The 14,079-nt window shown below is 47.1% G+C and overlaps 1 protein-coding gene across 2 annotated transcripts in view; it reads right to left on the bottom strand.

Moving 5' to 3' along the window:
* The window catches only part of FBN3 (fibrillin 3), a 103,257-nt gene that overhangs the window by 9,818 nt on the left and 79,360 nt on the right, over positions 1-14,079 (bottom strand). For both annotated transcript variants that reach the window (XM_072600972.1, XM_072600973.1), the window contains 12 exons: positions 12,496-12,615; positions 11,734-11,859; positions 9,455-9,607; positions 8,714-8,779; positions 7,429-7,554; positions 7,065-7,184; positions 6,573-6,695; positions 5,694-5,825; positions 4,439-4,564; positions 3,610-3,816; positions 2,373-2,498; positions 688-810 (listed from right to left, as the gene is read on the bottom strand). In XM_072600972.1, the coding sequence (XP_072457073.1) occupies positions 688-810; positions 2,373-2,498; positions 3,610-3,816; positions 4,439-4,564; positions 5,694-5,825; positions 6,573-6,695; positions 7,065-7,184; positions 7,429-7,554; positions 8,714-8,779; positions 9,455-9,607; positions 11,734-11,859; positions 12,496-12,615 (1,548 nt within the window). The remainder of the gene's footprint in view (positions 1-687; positions 811-2,372; positions 2,499-3,609; positions 3,817-4,438; positions 4,565-5,693; positions 5,826-6,572; positions 6,696-7,064; positions 7,185-7,428; positions 7,555-8,713; positions 8,780-9,454; positions 9,608-11,733; positions 11,860-12,495; positions 12,616-14,079) is intronic.

Raw genomic sequence — 14,079 nt, 5'->3', positions numbered from 1 at the left:
GCTCATCAGAGGTTTAGATCTGGCACAAAATCAACCGTCTCATTTTATAGATGAGGAAACTGAGGACCAGAGATGAGAAAGAGGCCTAGCTCCCACTCACACGGCTGGTGTCAGAGCCAGGGTTCCAAACCCAGGTGTTCTAAGTTCAAGTTCAAGGCTCTTATCACATTCCTCAACCCCATTCTCTCTTCCTATTCCCCTACCCCTCCATTACACCAAATTGTCTCTAAGGCAGCAAATGATCCTAGTCTTATATTGTCTGACCTCTGGCCCCAGTTACTATCCTCAGACATTCCTAAAGGCATGTGCTCACATGAATAATGGTGGACCTGAGACATCCCAGGAGAGTGGTTTGGGTACCCAGAGAAGGCCATGTGTAGGTTACTCCCATTTCCCAGGCCTAGGTGAGGGGGTGAGGGAAGTCAAAGAGAAAAAAATAACCCTGGCCAGGAATGGACACACAAATCTTCCTCCCTGCATCCCTCTACCAAGTATCCCATAGGGCCCCCAAAGAAGAGGGCCTGAGAGAAGACTTCCAGGACTGGATATCTTCCCAGAAAGATACTTCCCAGGAAGTAGGAACAGAACACAATGACTCTTATGTCTAATGCCATCATCCTCCCCTTTCCCTCCTCCCAGATCAAGGCCCTCCTGCCACACTGGTTAGGGGACAAAAGGTTCAGTCACCTTTACAAGTCTTGCCGTTTCCCTGGAGGAGGTAACCCCGGGGACAGGAGCATTTGAAGCTGCCCTCTGTGTTTTTGCACAGGAAGTTACAAGGTTTCGGAGACTGTTCACACTCGTCCACATCTGGATGGGGTAGGGTGGAGGAGGGATGGAGAAATCAGACCCCTCAGGCACCAGGAGGACTTCCCCACCCACAGGCCTCTCTCAATGCATAAGGCCAGGCCTCACTAGCAGATCCCAACCAATCCCCCTTCCCTGAGTCTGTCTGCAACTTTCCCATTCAGTAATCTCTGGTTCTTCCCAAGCCCAAACTCCTCAGCATGGCATTTAAACCTGGCACTGCCCTCCCTTTCATGTCTTATCTTATATTCCTCTTTCCCACTCAGTCTGTGCTCTAGTCAGACTAGATCACTCTCCATCCCCCAAACATCCCCTAAACTCTCACCACTTCTATTATTTCACTCATTCTATTTTCTGAGCCTGGAGTGCTCTCCCTCTTTCCCTGTTAAAATATTATACAAAGCCTAACTTAAATGCTACCTCCTCCCCCTGGTAAGTAACAACCTCTCCTCCTCTCACATTTTACCTGGTATTTTGTCTGTACCTCTCTGACATGTTTATCATGGAATGTTGTGGAGTATAGTTATCTGACTTTGTGCTGTATTCCCTTACTAAGCTGCAAGTGCCTAATCAATGGGTGCTGTGCCACATTTATCTGAAACACAATCTGCAGAAGCCTTTAGAATTCACTTAGTCCATTCCTCAGCCTCCAACCGAAAACTAGGCTCTTGTCTATTTAGCTAGTCTAGTCTAGATGGATAGAAGGATTCTCTGTCCCTCATGGCATCAGCCCTGGAAACTATGGTCTTGACCTGTGGTGATATAGTTGGCCAGATGTCTAATAATAATTCCTATTTCTATGGCACTTTACCCCCATATATATATATGCATATATGTATGTGTATCTGTATGTGTATGTGTATATATATATATACATATACACATACAGATACACATACATATATATGCTTTCCTTACAACAGTCCTGGGGGGGTAAGGAATAAAAATGTTATCATCCCTATTTTATGTTTCTTATTTTTATTTTTAAGAGAAAATTAAAAAGAGTTTACTTAAAAACACCCAAGGCGAAAACACCTTGTGGGATGACCATGAGGGCCAACGGGGCCTCCAACTGCCAATTGTTTTTCAAAAAAACATATAATTAATTAATTAATTTTTAGTTTTCAACATTCACTTCCATAAGATTTTTAGTTTTAAATTTTCTCCTCTTCCCTTTTCTCCCCCCCTCCCCAAGATGGTGTACAATCTGATATAGGCTCTACTTGTACATTCACATTAAACATATTTTCACATAAGTCATGAAGAAGAATTAGAACTAATGAGAGGAACCATGAGAAAGAAGAAACAAAACAACCAAGGAAAAGGAAAGCAAATGATCTGCTTCCTTCTGCATTTAGACTTTCTCTGTCATCTCCATTTTATGGATGAGGACACTGAGGTTCAGGGAAGTGAAAGTGATTTACCCAGTTGGTGTTTGATTGTGGTCTTTACTGACTGTCAGTGCTTTTCCCTCTACACTGTGTTTTCTGGCTTTGTTCTCATTTTCCAGGATTTTTAGCCTGCACTGGTGGGCTGGGGATGGAGCCCACTGGGTTAGGACTTACCCACACAGGCTGTGCCAGCAATGTCGGGCATGTACCCGGTCTCACAATGGCAGCGGAAAGAGCCGATGGTATTGATGCACTGACCATTTTGACAGAGGTTGGCGAGAACTTTGCACTCATCAATGTCTGTAAGGAAGAGGAGACTGAACCTGATCCATCTGCCATACCATGGATCCATAATCTTATAGGGCTCCTGGCATGAAGTTTCAGGTGTGAAAAGACTTCCCTCACCCTCACCCTTCTACTCCTGGCTTTAGAAGCTGAGGTGGAATTTCTAAGTCGATTCCCACAAGGGCTCTTTCTGAGTCGACCTGAGTTCCTGGCTTACTGTAGGTTCTCCTAATGATAGTTTCTATTTGTATAGTGATTAGAACTCAGGTCTTCCCAACTTCAAGTCCAATGCTTTATCCACTAATTCAAGGGTGGGAAACTTGTGGCCTCAAGGTCACATGTAGCCTTCTAGATCCTCAAGTGCAGCTTTTTGACTGACTTCAAGTTTTATAGAACAAATCCTTTTATTAAGGGGATTTGTTCTATGAAGTTTGGATTTAGTCAAAGAACCGCACTTGAGGACTGTAGAGGGCCACATGTGGCCTCGAGGTTGCAGGTTCCCCACCCTGCTAATCCATACTGTCTCTTGATGGAGGTCGTGGCCACTGATGGACAAATGATATCTCCTCAGAGATTTTCCCATCTCTAAGACACACAAACAGGACTCTCTTTCCTGGGTTTCACTGCCCAAACTGAAAAAAGACCAAAATCCAATACCACGGAGGGTATAGAAACTGCTCTGACTTCTCAGCCCCATTTCAATTTATCAGACATTAAAGGGACCCTAAGGATTCATCAATTGATCTGGCATGTCTTTACAAAAAAAAAAAAAATTAAGGCAGTCTTCGGCAGTGATGAACATTGAAAGTGGCTTTTTGAATGGGGCTATAATCACCGCTCCAGGGTTCTCCGAAGGTCTGTTTCGGTGTGGGTATTGACCCTGGCTGAACTTACTGTCATAAATTAATCCTGCCTGAATAAGAGATCATAGATGGGCACTGATGTGTCCCCAGGGTAAGAACAGTAATAACTTTTTCTATAATAATTAATGATTTCCAAAGGTCTTTCCTCTAACCAGGAGTTAAGTGGTGCAAACATTATTATCTCAATTTTACTGAAGGGGAAGCCAAGGCTCAGAGAGAATGGAAAGTGACTTGCTGGGTATCAGAGCTGGGAGGTGCCTAACCTCTGCCATCAGTGGTATAGCCAGGACCATGTGGGCACATCTTCCTGTAGAGGGCAGTGCCTGGGAGGGGGCAGAGCTCGCAGAGGGAGCCCCAGCCTCGGCCCCCATCGCAACAACACTCGGCTTTGGTGACAGGGTTGTGGTTGGTGGAAGACAGTTGACATGTGGTCTGTAGTACCTCAATGAAGCAGGAACCCTGGCGGGTATCTGGGGAGGAACCAAAGGGAAAGGGCATGAGAAATGGATCATAACACCCCACATTTCTAACGTGCTTTTTTTTACAATGTATTTCCCCCAAATAATCTGAAATAGATAGTACATATTTTTTCATGGCGGGGGAGAGGGCCTCTGATTTCATCCACTCCCAGTGTGGAAACTCTTTCCACAGATACAGATTTGCAACTTGTCTCTGACTTGTATTATGAGAGGTAATGTGGCCATGGTCACAGAGCTAGTATGGTTCAGAGGCAAGTCTTGAAATGACATCTTGACAACCAAGGCCAGTTCTCTTTCAGCTACACTAAGCTGCCCCAACTGTGAGGATAATAGTGCAGGCATTAGTATACCCATTTTACAGATGTAAAAAGTGAGGCCCAGAGAGACTGATCTGCCCAGGATCAAATGGTAATTGACAGGTGGGTATCAGAGGTGGGGACTTAAATTCTCTAAGTCCAGAGCTCTTTCTAGGACCATGGCTGCCTTCCACAGATCACAAAGAGGCAGAACTGAAAACATTCTGAGTGGGGGGAACCCTGAGGGAAGTCAGTGCCCTTGCAGATCTGCCTGCCTCTGGTGGGGGAGGGTCTGGGGAGCATTCAGAGGTACCTACCTAGGCACTCAGTGCCCGTGGGGCTAGCCTGGAAGCCTTCATTGCAGTCACAGTGGTAGCTGCCCACAGTGTTCACACAGCGGCCATTGGAGCAGAGTCCAGGCTGGGTTCGGCATTCATTCTCATCTGAGGGAGGAGAAGACACCAACCCATGGTCACCCAGACTCTTCCATCCCTGATCTATAGATCCCATCTTAGTCCTATGCTCTCCCTTGGCTGCCCACTAGGGGTCAAGGGGTTCTTCCTTGCACCCTGCTCAAATAAGCCCCATTTTCCTCTGGTTCTCTGTCTTCCATAGATAGGAGGAACAGCTGCTCAACATCCCCTTCAAAGAAATTCTTCCTGCATTGGAAGACAGCGATCTTTATCTTTCCACGGGGAATCTCTCTCCTAGCATTTGGACCCCATCTCTTAAATACTGCCTCTCCAGTCTAGGAAAGGGGGTGCTGGGTGCTAGGGGAGATTAGATGAGAGCTGTTCTCTTGTCCTAATGGAGCTTGCAGTGCAGGAGAGAGGTGTGCCACATCGCTACATAACTAAGGTCTACTGGTATCTTGTGTGTTCAGTGATAGATCAGTCCTCTGTGGAAAGGTTAAGGGACTAGACTGCTTTCCCTGAAGAAGAGAAAGCTGAGGGCTATTGATAAATGTTTATTGAATCCTCCTTTTCTTGTCTCTCATTTCTCTGTCCCCCATTTCCAGTCCTCAGCCTTTTGTCCTCCCCATTCTTATTTCTCAAGGCCCTGAAAGCTCAAACAGGCTAGCATTTATTAAGTACCTACTACGTGTCAGGCACTCTTCCCAATGTGGGGGTGGGTTGACAGAAAGGGTGGGGCACAGAGATGGGTAAGAGAGAAAAGAAGGATAGGGCTACAGGGTTGAGATTGGGACAGAGATGGGAGTCAGATGAGGTGAGGAGATGAGGGAACCAAAAATGGGGAGTGAATGTTAGAAGGACAGGACTGAGACAGAGATGGCGGACAGAGCTGGAGAACAAGAATAGGGCACAATCCAAGAAGAGGAACAGAGAAGAAGTCTGAGTAAGGGCGTGGAGCTTTGGCTCTTCCCTGTGCGGGGGCCCTGGGCTATAGGCAAGGGCTGGGAGGAGGGCAGATGGGACCTGGGGTCACAGGGAAGAGAAATGGGGAGAGAAGATGAGGGGGACAGGAATGGAACAAAGGCTAGGGGCCAGGGGTCAGGTACAAGGATGGAAATACAGGGGTGTACAGTGAGGGGTCTGGGGCTCTGGCCCTTACCTGTGCAGCCTTCACCATGGGCCCGGGGCTGTAGGCCAGGGGGACAGATACAGGTGAAGGTGCCTATCAAATTCTTGCAAAGCATCCCCCGGGCTGGGCAGTCATGCAGTCCCTCAGTACACTCGTTCAGATCTGCAGTCAATCATAGGGCTGGGTGGGACCTTACCCCACCCTACCCGCCTCCCCCTGCCCTCATTTCCCATAGCTGGATCCATCCATCACATGACCATGCCCAGCCCCATCCCCAGCTCCACTTGTGACCTCTCATAGAGAGGGTTTGAGGCCCTTGGCTTCCTGAGGTCTTGTCTGCCTGTCTGACTCAGCAGGCAGGCCTCTTTCCTCTCACTAGCAAACAATTTCAGAAAGTCCTGGCCAAACTCCCTCATAAGACTCTCATTCTAGTCTACACTGAGGTGCTACAGTAAGAGCCTTTGAATGGTCTGAGTGAGTTCTGCTTCTGTTCCCATGGAATATCCTGTTTACTGGCAGCCTCCCAACTCCCATTGCGTTGTCCTCATTCTCCCATTGATCACTTCCCAACCTCCTCATCTACCTGTCTTTTAGTCTTCCCTACCTGCAGCCTCCTTGTTGCCCATCTGGTCTCCCTGTCTCTCATACAACCTCCTCACAGCTTCCTCATTTCCCAACCAGCCTCCTCATCTCCTATTCAACCTCTACCTTCCAATTTAGCCTTTTTTCCCTTCCAACCTCCTTACCTCCCATCTTGCCTCCTCACCTCCCTTCTGACCTCTTCATCTCCTTTCCAGACTCCTCACTTCTCTTCCAGCCTCCTTACCTCCCATTCAACTTCCTCACTTCCCTTCTACCCTCCTTACCTCCCTTCCAGTCTCTTGCAACCCCAGGAGCAACCAAACTAACCTTTACACATGACTCGGTCCTCTCTCAGCATGTAGCCAGAGGGGCAGGTGCACTCATAGGAGCCCTTGGTGTTGATGCAGCGGAAGGCACAGAGCAGGGGGTTCAGGGAGCATTCATTAATGTCTGTGGGGACAGACATTATGGCGAGGCCAAGGGGAGGTTTTGGAGGGAGGTAGCTTCAAGACCAGCCCAGCACTAGAGCTGCCAAGGTCTGAGCTGGCCTGCCCAGCCTCAAAGGAATCTCAAAATCTCAGATCATCAGAAAGGTCAGTTGAATCCAAACCCCTTCTTGTACCAATGGAAAGACTGAGGCTCAAAAATGGCGGGAGATTTGCCCAAGACCACATGAGTCAGTAACAGAACCCAGGTTTCCTGGCTCCAGGTCACTGTATCTTCACATAGTGGATGTGTCTGCCCTCCTCAGGATACCTTTTGCATCCTTTCAGGCTGACCCTCCCTCTGCCCCCAACACCTCCTGGGTCCAGTTCTTACCCTCACAGGTCATCATGGGGCCTGGCTCAAAGCCCTCATCACAGGTGCACTCAAAGCCCCCCACAACATTGGCACACACGCCATTCCCACAAGGATTTCCAACCGAGCACTCGTCCATATCTGTGGTTGAGAGGGATGCATTAGCTGGTATTTAGAGAGTTAACCAGACTGCCTGACAGCCCGCCTCCCTGTAGCTATGGAGTTGGGAGGGGTGGGCATGTGGGTTGCTTCTTGTGGGCCTGTTTTATCCTGATTTATCAGCGTTTGGGAAGCCCTTTAGCCTGTACCCAATTCCTGGGGCAAGAAGGGATAGATGAGGGATCCCAGGTCTGAGGGTACAGTAGCAGAGATTGGAGACACTAACCCACACAGTTGACACCAGTGTAATCCAGGCTGTAGCCAAAAGGACATTCGCATCGGAAAGAGCCATCTGTGTTGATGCAAACCCCATTGACACAGATGCCAGGGTTCTCTGAGCATTCATTCACATCTGTAGAGACAGAAGGACGAAAGAGGATAGAGTGAAGATCGCTGGCCAAGAGCCTCAGCCCCACTGCACATTAAGGGATCCAGGGTATGTGTGTATGGGCAAGAAGGGCAGATTCCAGGGAAGAGCTGGATCCAGCAAAGGCACACATCCCCAAATACCTTGTCCTGCCCTAGGTGTGGCCTTAGAACTGATCCAGGGCCACAGAGAAAGCTCTGGGAAGAACAGGACAAGTTACAGGTGTTTCTAGGCTCAGAGTTTGGTCCCCTTGGCTGAATTGCCCAAATCTAGGACACTGATGAGGACCATGGGACCAACAGCATAGCCCAATTGCCAATGTTGAGGGGCTGGAGCTTCCCTAATCCCATTCTTTTCCCTGTCCCAGGTGCTTAAGGGGGGAGCTGCTGATAGAAAATTCTGTCTTTGATGAGTCTATGAGCTGCCATCATCCTAGGCTATCAGTCTCTGGTTGGCTTTCTTGGTTAAGACATATGTTCTTGGGTACCTCCAGTGCCAATTGTCTCTACATGACCCAACAAAGTTCCTCTGGAGAACTCTATTTCCAAGAAACAAAGGTCAGACATGCCTGGCCCATACCAGTAGTACCCTTGCTGGTCATAGCCAGCACAGGGATGAGAGTGTTGGCTACCCAACATTGCAGGGAATAAGGAAGTCCATCCTGCAAATGCTCACATGTAGCCTCTGGGTCCAGAGCCTGAGCAGATTGAGGCAGCTGGCTTACCAGTGATGGGCAGTGCTGGGCAGGTATCCATCACTGGCTCTGCTTGTGCCCAGACATGTGGAGCCACTGCTCAAAAACTAAGGGGCCCATTTGCTCGAGGGACTTAGCCTTAGTAACACCACAACCAACATTACAGGGATTTGCCTAGAGGGCCATAGACTGCACAGGACTCTCATAGACCCATAGATAGAGAAGGGCCTTTAGAAACCATTGAGCCAAGTCCTTTTATTTTGTAGAATGGGAAACTGAGATAGAGAAAGGAAGGCACTTGTTCAAGTTCACAGTGAGTCAGGGAAAAAAATCAGGACTAGACCCTGGGGCCCGATTCTCAGCCAAGGGTTTTTCTCCATGCATGGTGTTGTCTCTGTACTCATGAAGCAGAGATATCAAAAATTATTGGGGACTGAAGACAGGGCTTACCTTCCCGTGAATCATCTGGGCCAGGCACAGCCCCATGGCCAAAGGGACATAATTCTTGGAAGGCACCTGGAAGACAAGGGACAATAGACCTTGTGAAGATCCCAACTCTGTAGGCCAAATCGTCCAACTATCCTGAGGGGTACCAGGGATAATCTGGGAGTTTCTCAGATGTTCTTCCGATCTCTCTCCAGAATCCAAAGGCTGAGGTGGATTCTGAAATGGGCCCTGGTTCTAACATCAAAGAGCTCTTCCAGATCTGACATTCTATGTTGGAAGGGATCTCTGAAATTATATATATTTTTATATACAATTTATTTTTCCCCAGTTACATATTAAAACAATTTTTTAACATTTAAAAAAAATTTTGAGCTCCGAATTCTAATCCTTGTTCTCTCTCCCCCACCCCAGCTCTAGATCAGATATGTTATACCTGTACAATCATGACATTACATATTCTAAACACCCTGACAGCTATATTCTAGGAGCCATCCCAGCTCTGACAATTTTTGTTCTAAGGGCCCTCTTAACTCTGACCCTCTATGTTCAAAGGAATTTTTGTCTGTCCTTAGATAGCACCCTCCCCTCCCTTCTACCTTCCTCACATATTTATCTAAATATCTGCGGTAACTATCTGGTTTTAGAAAGTAGCATCTCCTACTTTCTCTACTCCCTCTTTTGGTTCCCCCCTCAGTTCAGCTCCTTAGCATCTCTGATCCACAGGGGTCAAAAGGAACTACTCACCACTGCCCTCTTGGGGACACAGTTCACAGGGGTCCCCCCATCCTTCTCCAGGCATCTTACTGCAACAGCATCGGGCCTTGGTAGTGTTGAAGGCTTTGGGGACTGAACACCTCCCATTCTCAAAGCGAGTGAAGCAAAAACTCTGACGAGTGTCTGTGGGACAGAGGTCTTGACATCACCCCAGGAATGTGGGGGAGTATGGGAATGGGATGAGACCCACAGTCCCAGTTAAGCAGGGGTTCTTGACCATTTTGTGTCCTGGAATACTTTGGAAGTCTGGTGAAGCCTATGGATCCTTTCTCAGAATAATGCTTTTAAATGCATGAAATAAAATATATAGAATTACAAAAGAAACCAATGATATTGACATACATTTATAAAAATATATTTTTAAAAAAGTTTGTAGGTCCCAGGTTAAGAGTCCCTGCAAGAGGGAAGACACCCACCCTTCCAGAGAAAAAAGACCTTTACCAAGGAAAAGTCCTCTTACTATGGAAAAAAACTTTCCATAAAAAGTACCCTCTCCCTCCCCCCCAGGAATCTCCTCCCCAGGACTACCCCTTCTACCCCTAGAGAGGGGAACCTTCCCTACCTCTGAAAAAGAAACCCCTGCCATGTAGAGAAGATTCTCTCCTTGCCCCCCCCCCCACCATTATGGAAAAGTATCATAGAAAGTCTTCTCTCTCCAACCAGAAAGGCTCCTCCCTGAGAGAATCCCCAAGTGCCCACCCTCAACAAGAAAGCTCTCCCCAAGAGAGCCCCCTCTCCTCTTCCCTAAAATAGAAATTTTCTATCTAGCAGGTTTGCCTGCAAAGAATAGAATTCCTACTTAAAATTCCAGGAAACCTGATACCATGTGGACAGCTTCTGAGGCCAAGGAAGGAAGGAGACTCTGCCTTCAAGGCACAACCTCATCAGATCAAACTTATTTTAGAGAGCTTCAGTGAGGTGTTGACAAGTTCTCTGGCCTCAGTCCTTTCCTAGGGGCAGAGCCAAGTAGGCGAGGGAGAGAGTGCGCTTGGCTTGGCAGGGGAGGGGGAGCCCACCTTGTGTCTTCTGAAAGGCATGGGCTCTTTGTCAGGCCCCTGGACACTTACAAACATCACTGACCCCTTCTCTCTATTTACTCTGCATATACCTTTCTCTCTTCTTCACAGAATATAGGCTTCTTGAGGGCAGGGAGTTTTTGCCCTTTTTTGTATGTTTGGTGTGCAGTACAGTGCCTAGCACATAAGAGTGTTGGCTGACTGACTCTCTATTCCACATTTTAGGAATTCATTTGCCTCAAGATCTAGGATTTCTTGTCTTCATGTCAGTAAATGGTACAAGTGGAGAGTAGAAGAGTCACATGTAGGCAAAAGTTCATGTAATAAAAACCCATTGGTCTTGTGACTCAACCATGTAAAATGGCAGCCAAATAGATAGTCTTGGCCAGAACTGGGAGAAGCAGAGAGTTCAGAATGAGGGAGGTGATGGATCCCATCAGGCCACAGCTGGACCATTGTGTTCAGTTCTGGGTGGCCTACTTTACAAAGGGCATCTCGGACAAGCTGGAACATATCCAGAGGAAACCAGCCTTGGTGGTTCAGGGCTTGGACATACAAAGATCAATGGCAGGAACTGAGGATATTGAACCCAAAGACAGGTGGGGGTGGGGAGGAGTATGATTGCTGTCTTGAGGTCTTTGAAGGGCCATCATGTGCAAGAGGGATTGAATCTGAGGTTGCCCAAATATGGGTGGGACTAGATGGCATTTGAAATCACTTCCAACTCTTTGAGATTTTGTTTCTTCTTCTGCACCAGTACAAAGGTTTAAGAGGTTGTTTAGAGAGAGGGTACACATCGAACTCCCAGTGAAGCCCCTTTCTTAGCCTCATCCCATGTCCAGAGCCTGGGGATCACTTCCAGATACCCCAGTCTTGGTGTACGCGAGGAAAAGTCTCAGCATCTTTTGACCTCAAATCACAGGCTCAGTCTACTTCTAATCCTCAGCTCCACCCACCACAAACCATTCCTAATAAGAATCTATTCTCCTACCAAGAGAAAAAAAGCTCCCTTTTTGTCCCAGAGGGGAGCTAGACTCACAACTCCTGACTGTTATTTTCTGAGCAGAAAATAACAAGCTCCAGACAGAAATTCACATTACTGACTTTCAGGACCCTTGGTCACTTGTCTCCTTTTTCCTTTTGGCTCTGCCTTAGACTTCCGTGCCCTGTCTCCTGCCCACTGCCTGCTTGTCTTCTCTTCTATCCAGACCCCGTTCAAGACCAGGTTCTCACCAAAGCAGCGTCGTCCATTGTCTGAGAGGACAAAGCCAGGTGGGCAGAGGCACTGGAAGCTCCCAGGGCTGTTGGTGCAGGTGCCAAATAGGCAGAGGTTGGGCTCCTCCTCACATTCATTGATATCTAGAGCAAGGGGACATTGGAGTGGCAGATCTGTTGACCTTCTTCACATCAGTAAGTTGGTGGGATGGATGCCTCCAGCAATGGGTAAGGGGTAGGGTTAGATTGGGGTGGGGGAATACCCTCAACTGGGCTCTTGTGCGGAAGATTTTGGCTTGAGTCTTGGATTGGCTAGGTAAGCCAATTAATATCTCTGAATCTGCTTACTCATTCGGCAAATGTTGACAAAACCAAGGGAGAGACATATTTTCAGGCATGGCCAATATGAGAATTTATTTTGTTTGACTATGTATGTTTATGATTAGGGTCTCATTTTTGGTTAGTTTTTTGTTTGTTCAATGGGGGCAGTGGGAAGAACAGGTTATAAATGCATGCAAAATAAATTTTTAAGAAAAAAATTTAAATGCTTGATCCATCAATTGATTATATAATTATGAGTTACTGTATTATTTTTACATGTGATTTTGGGAAAGTTTCTTGTCCTCTTTGCGTTTCAATTTCCCCTCAGTAAAAAAGGGAAAGGATATTGAGTCAGATGATTTCTGAGATCCTCTGATTGAAAATACCCATATCCAGAAACAGCCTTGGAGTCCAGGCTTCTGGTAGATTCTTTGATAAGAGTTTGGATAAGGGACTCACCTATGCAGCTGTCATCTTGGACTTGGTAGCCGGGAGGACAGATGCAGCGGAATGCCCCATCCAGGTTCTGACAGGTCCCAGGTGAACAGGTCCCAGGAAAACTCACACATTCATTAATGTCTGTCAGGGAGAGAAGCCACTAGCTGCTTATCCCCAGAGTCAGAGGGTCAGTGTCTCTGCTTAAGAATTCCAGGATGGTGAAGAGTCCTAACTTCTAAGACTCTTTCCACCTATGGAAGTCTACACTGGAAGAAAATGGGCTAGAGGCAGGTTTTTAGGCAAGGAGAGCATCCACCACCCAGGGTCTAGCTGGGACTCTGGGGAACCCCCATCTGCATCTATACACCTCCAGGCAAGTTGCACTGGGAGTTCTACACATCTCAGAATGGTGGGAGTTGGCCACCAGGTGCCAAGAGCAAACACTAACTAGAAGTTCAAATCACTTCCTTTGGTTGATTTTGGGGGAGAAAAATGAAACACTCACTTTTCAAATAAGCAAGGAGCTCAATTTCTGGTCAAGAAACACAAATAGCAATTGAGAAAAATATAGGTTTCTTTCACCTCCTATTTAGGTCTTCCTGGCTTTGAAGTGAGCCCTCCATCTAATATGCCATCAGCCCCTCTTATTTCTGAAATAAAGGCTGATTTCTTAAGAAACAGGCTTTACACAGACAAAGCAGGAAGGACTTTTCATTTTAGCTATATGTCTGCTACATGACATCTCCATTTAATGCCTGAAGGTGCCACATAGAACAACATTCATTTTGGTTTTTAGACTCAGCAAGAGTGGGGAACCTGTGGTCTTGAGGCCACATGTGGCCCTCTAGGGTCCCAGGTGCAGCCATTTGACTGAATTCAATGTCAAAGGACCACACTTGAGGACCTAGTAGGCCACATGTGGCCTCAAGGCTGCAGGTTCCCCACCCCTGGTTTACAGCCTTCCCCCTAGTCTCACTCCTAAAATAAAATTCAGTGCTTTGGTCTATTTAGACCAAGGATTTTTAACCTTTTTGAGGGGATGGATGTGGGTGGGTCATGGGCCATTTTGCAGTCTGGTGAATCTTACGGACCCCTTTGCAGAATAATATTTTTAAAAACTGAAGGAAAAGTATATTTCAGTTAGTAAAGGTTAGTGAAAATAAAAATGTAATTTTTTCTATCCAAGTTCACAGACCCCTAGAAATTGATTCATGTATTTATGGGGGATTTGTGGACTCCAGGTCAAGAATCCATGATCTGGGCCTAGAGGATACTCTAGCATGGCTGTGTAGGGGCAGAGGTGGGAGTATGACAGGAAACAAAAAAAGTGGGCCATTAGAAGTTTATTATGGCCGCCTTGATTGGACATTATGCTCTGGAAGGGCCAGCAATAGCAGCCTTTAGGGGAACCGTGCCCTGTGTTGCAGTGAAAACTGTTGACTTCCATCTTTAAATTATCTGAAGGGTCACCTCAGACCCTGACAGGGATAGCCCAGAACCCTGAAAGTAAGAGACTTGAGAACAGGAAGGCTTGTAGTCCAGTGCCCTCAGCCATTCTCCTGGGAAGCAGCCCCTGTGGAGATGCAGCCTGGCAGCTACTCATGC

Source organism: Notamacropus eugenii, chromosome 4 (assembly GCF_028372415.1).
Source record: "Notamacropus eugenii isolate mMacEug1 chromosome 4, mMacEug1.pri_v2, whole genome shotgun sequence".
Lineage (NCBI taxonomy): Eukaryota > Metazoa > Chordata > Mammalia > Diprotodontia > Macropodidae > Notamacropus > Notamacropus eugenii.
This window is presented reverse-complemented; position numbering and strand designations above follow the sequence as displayed.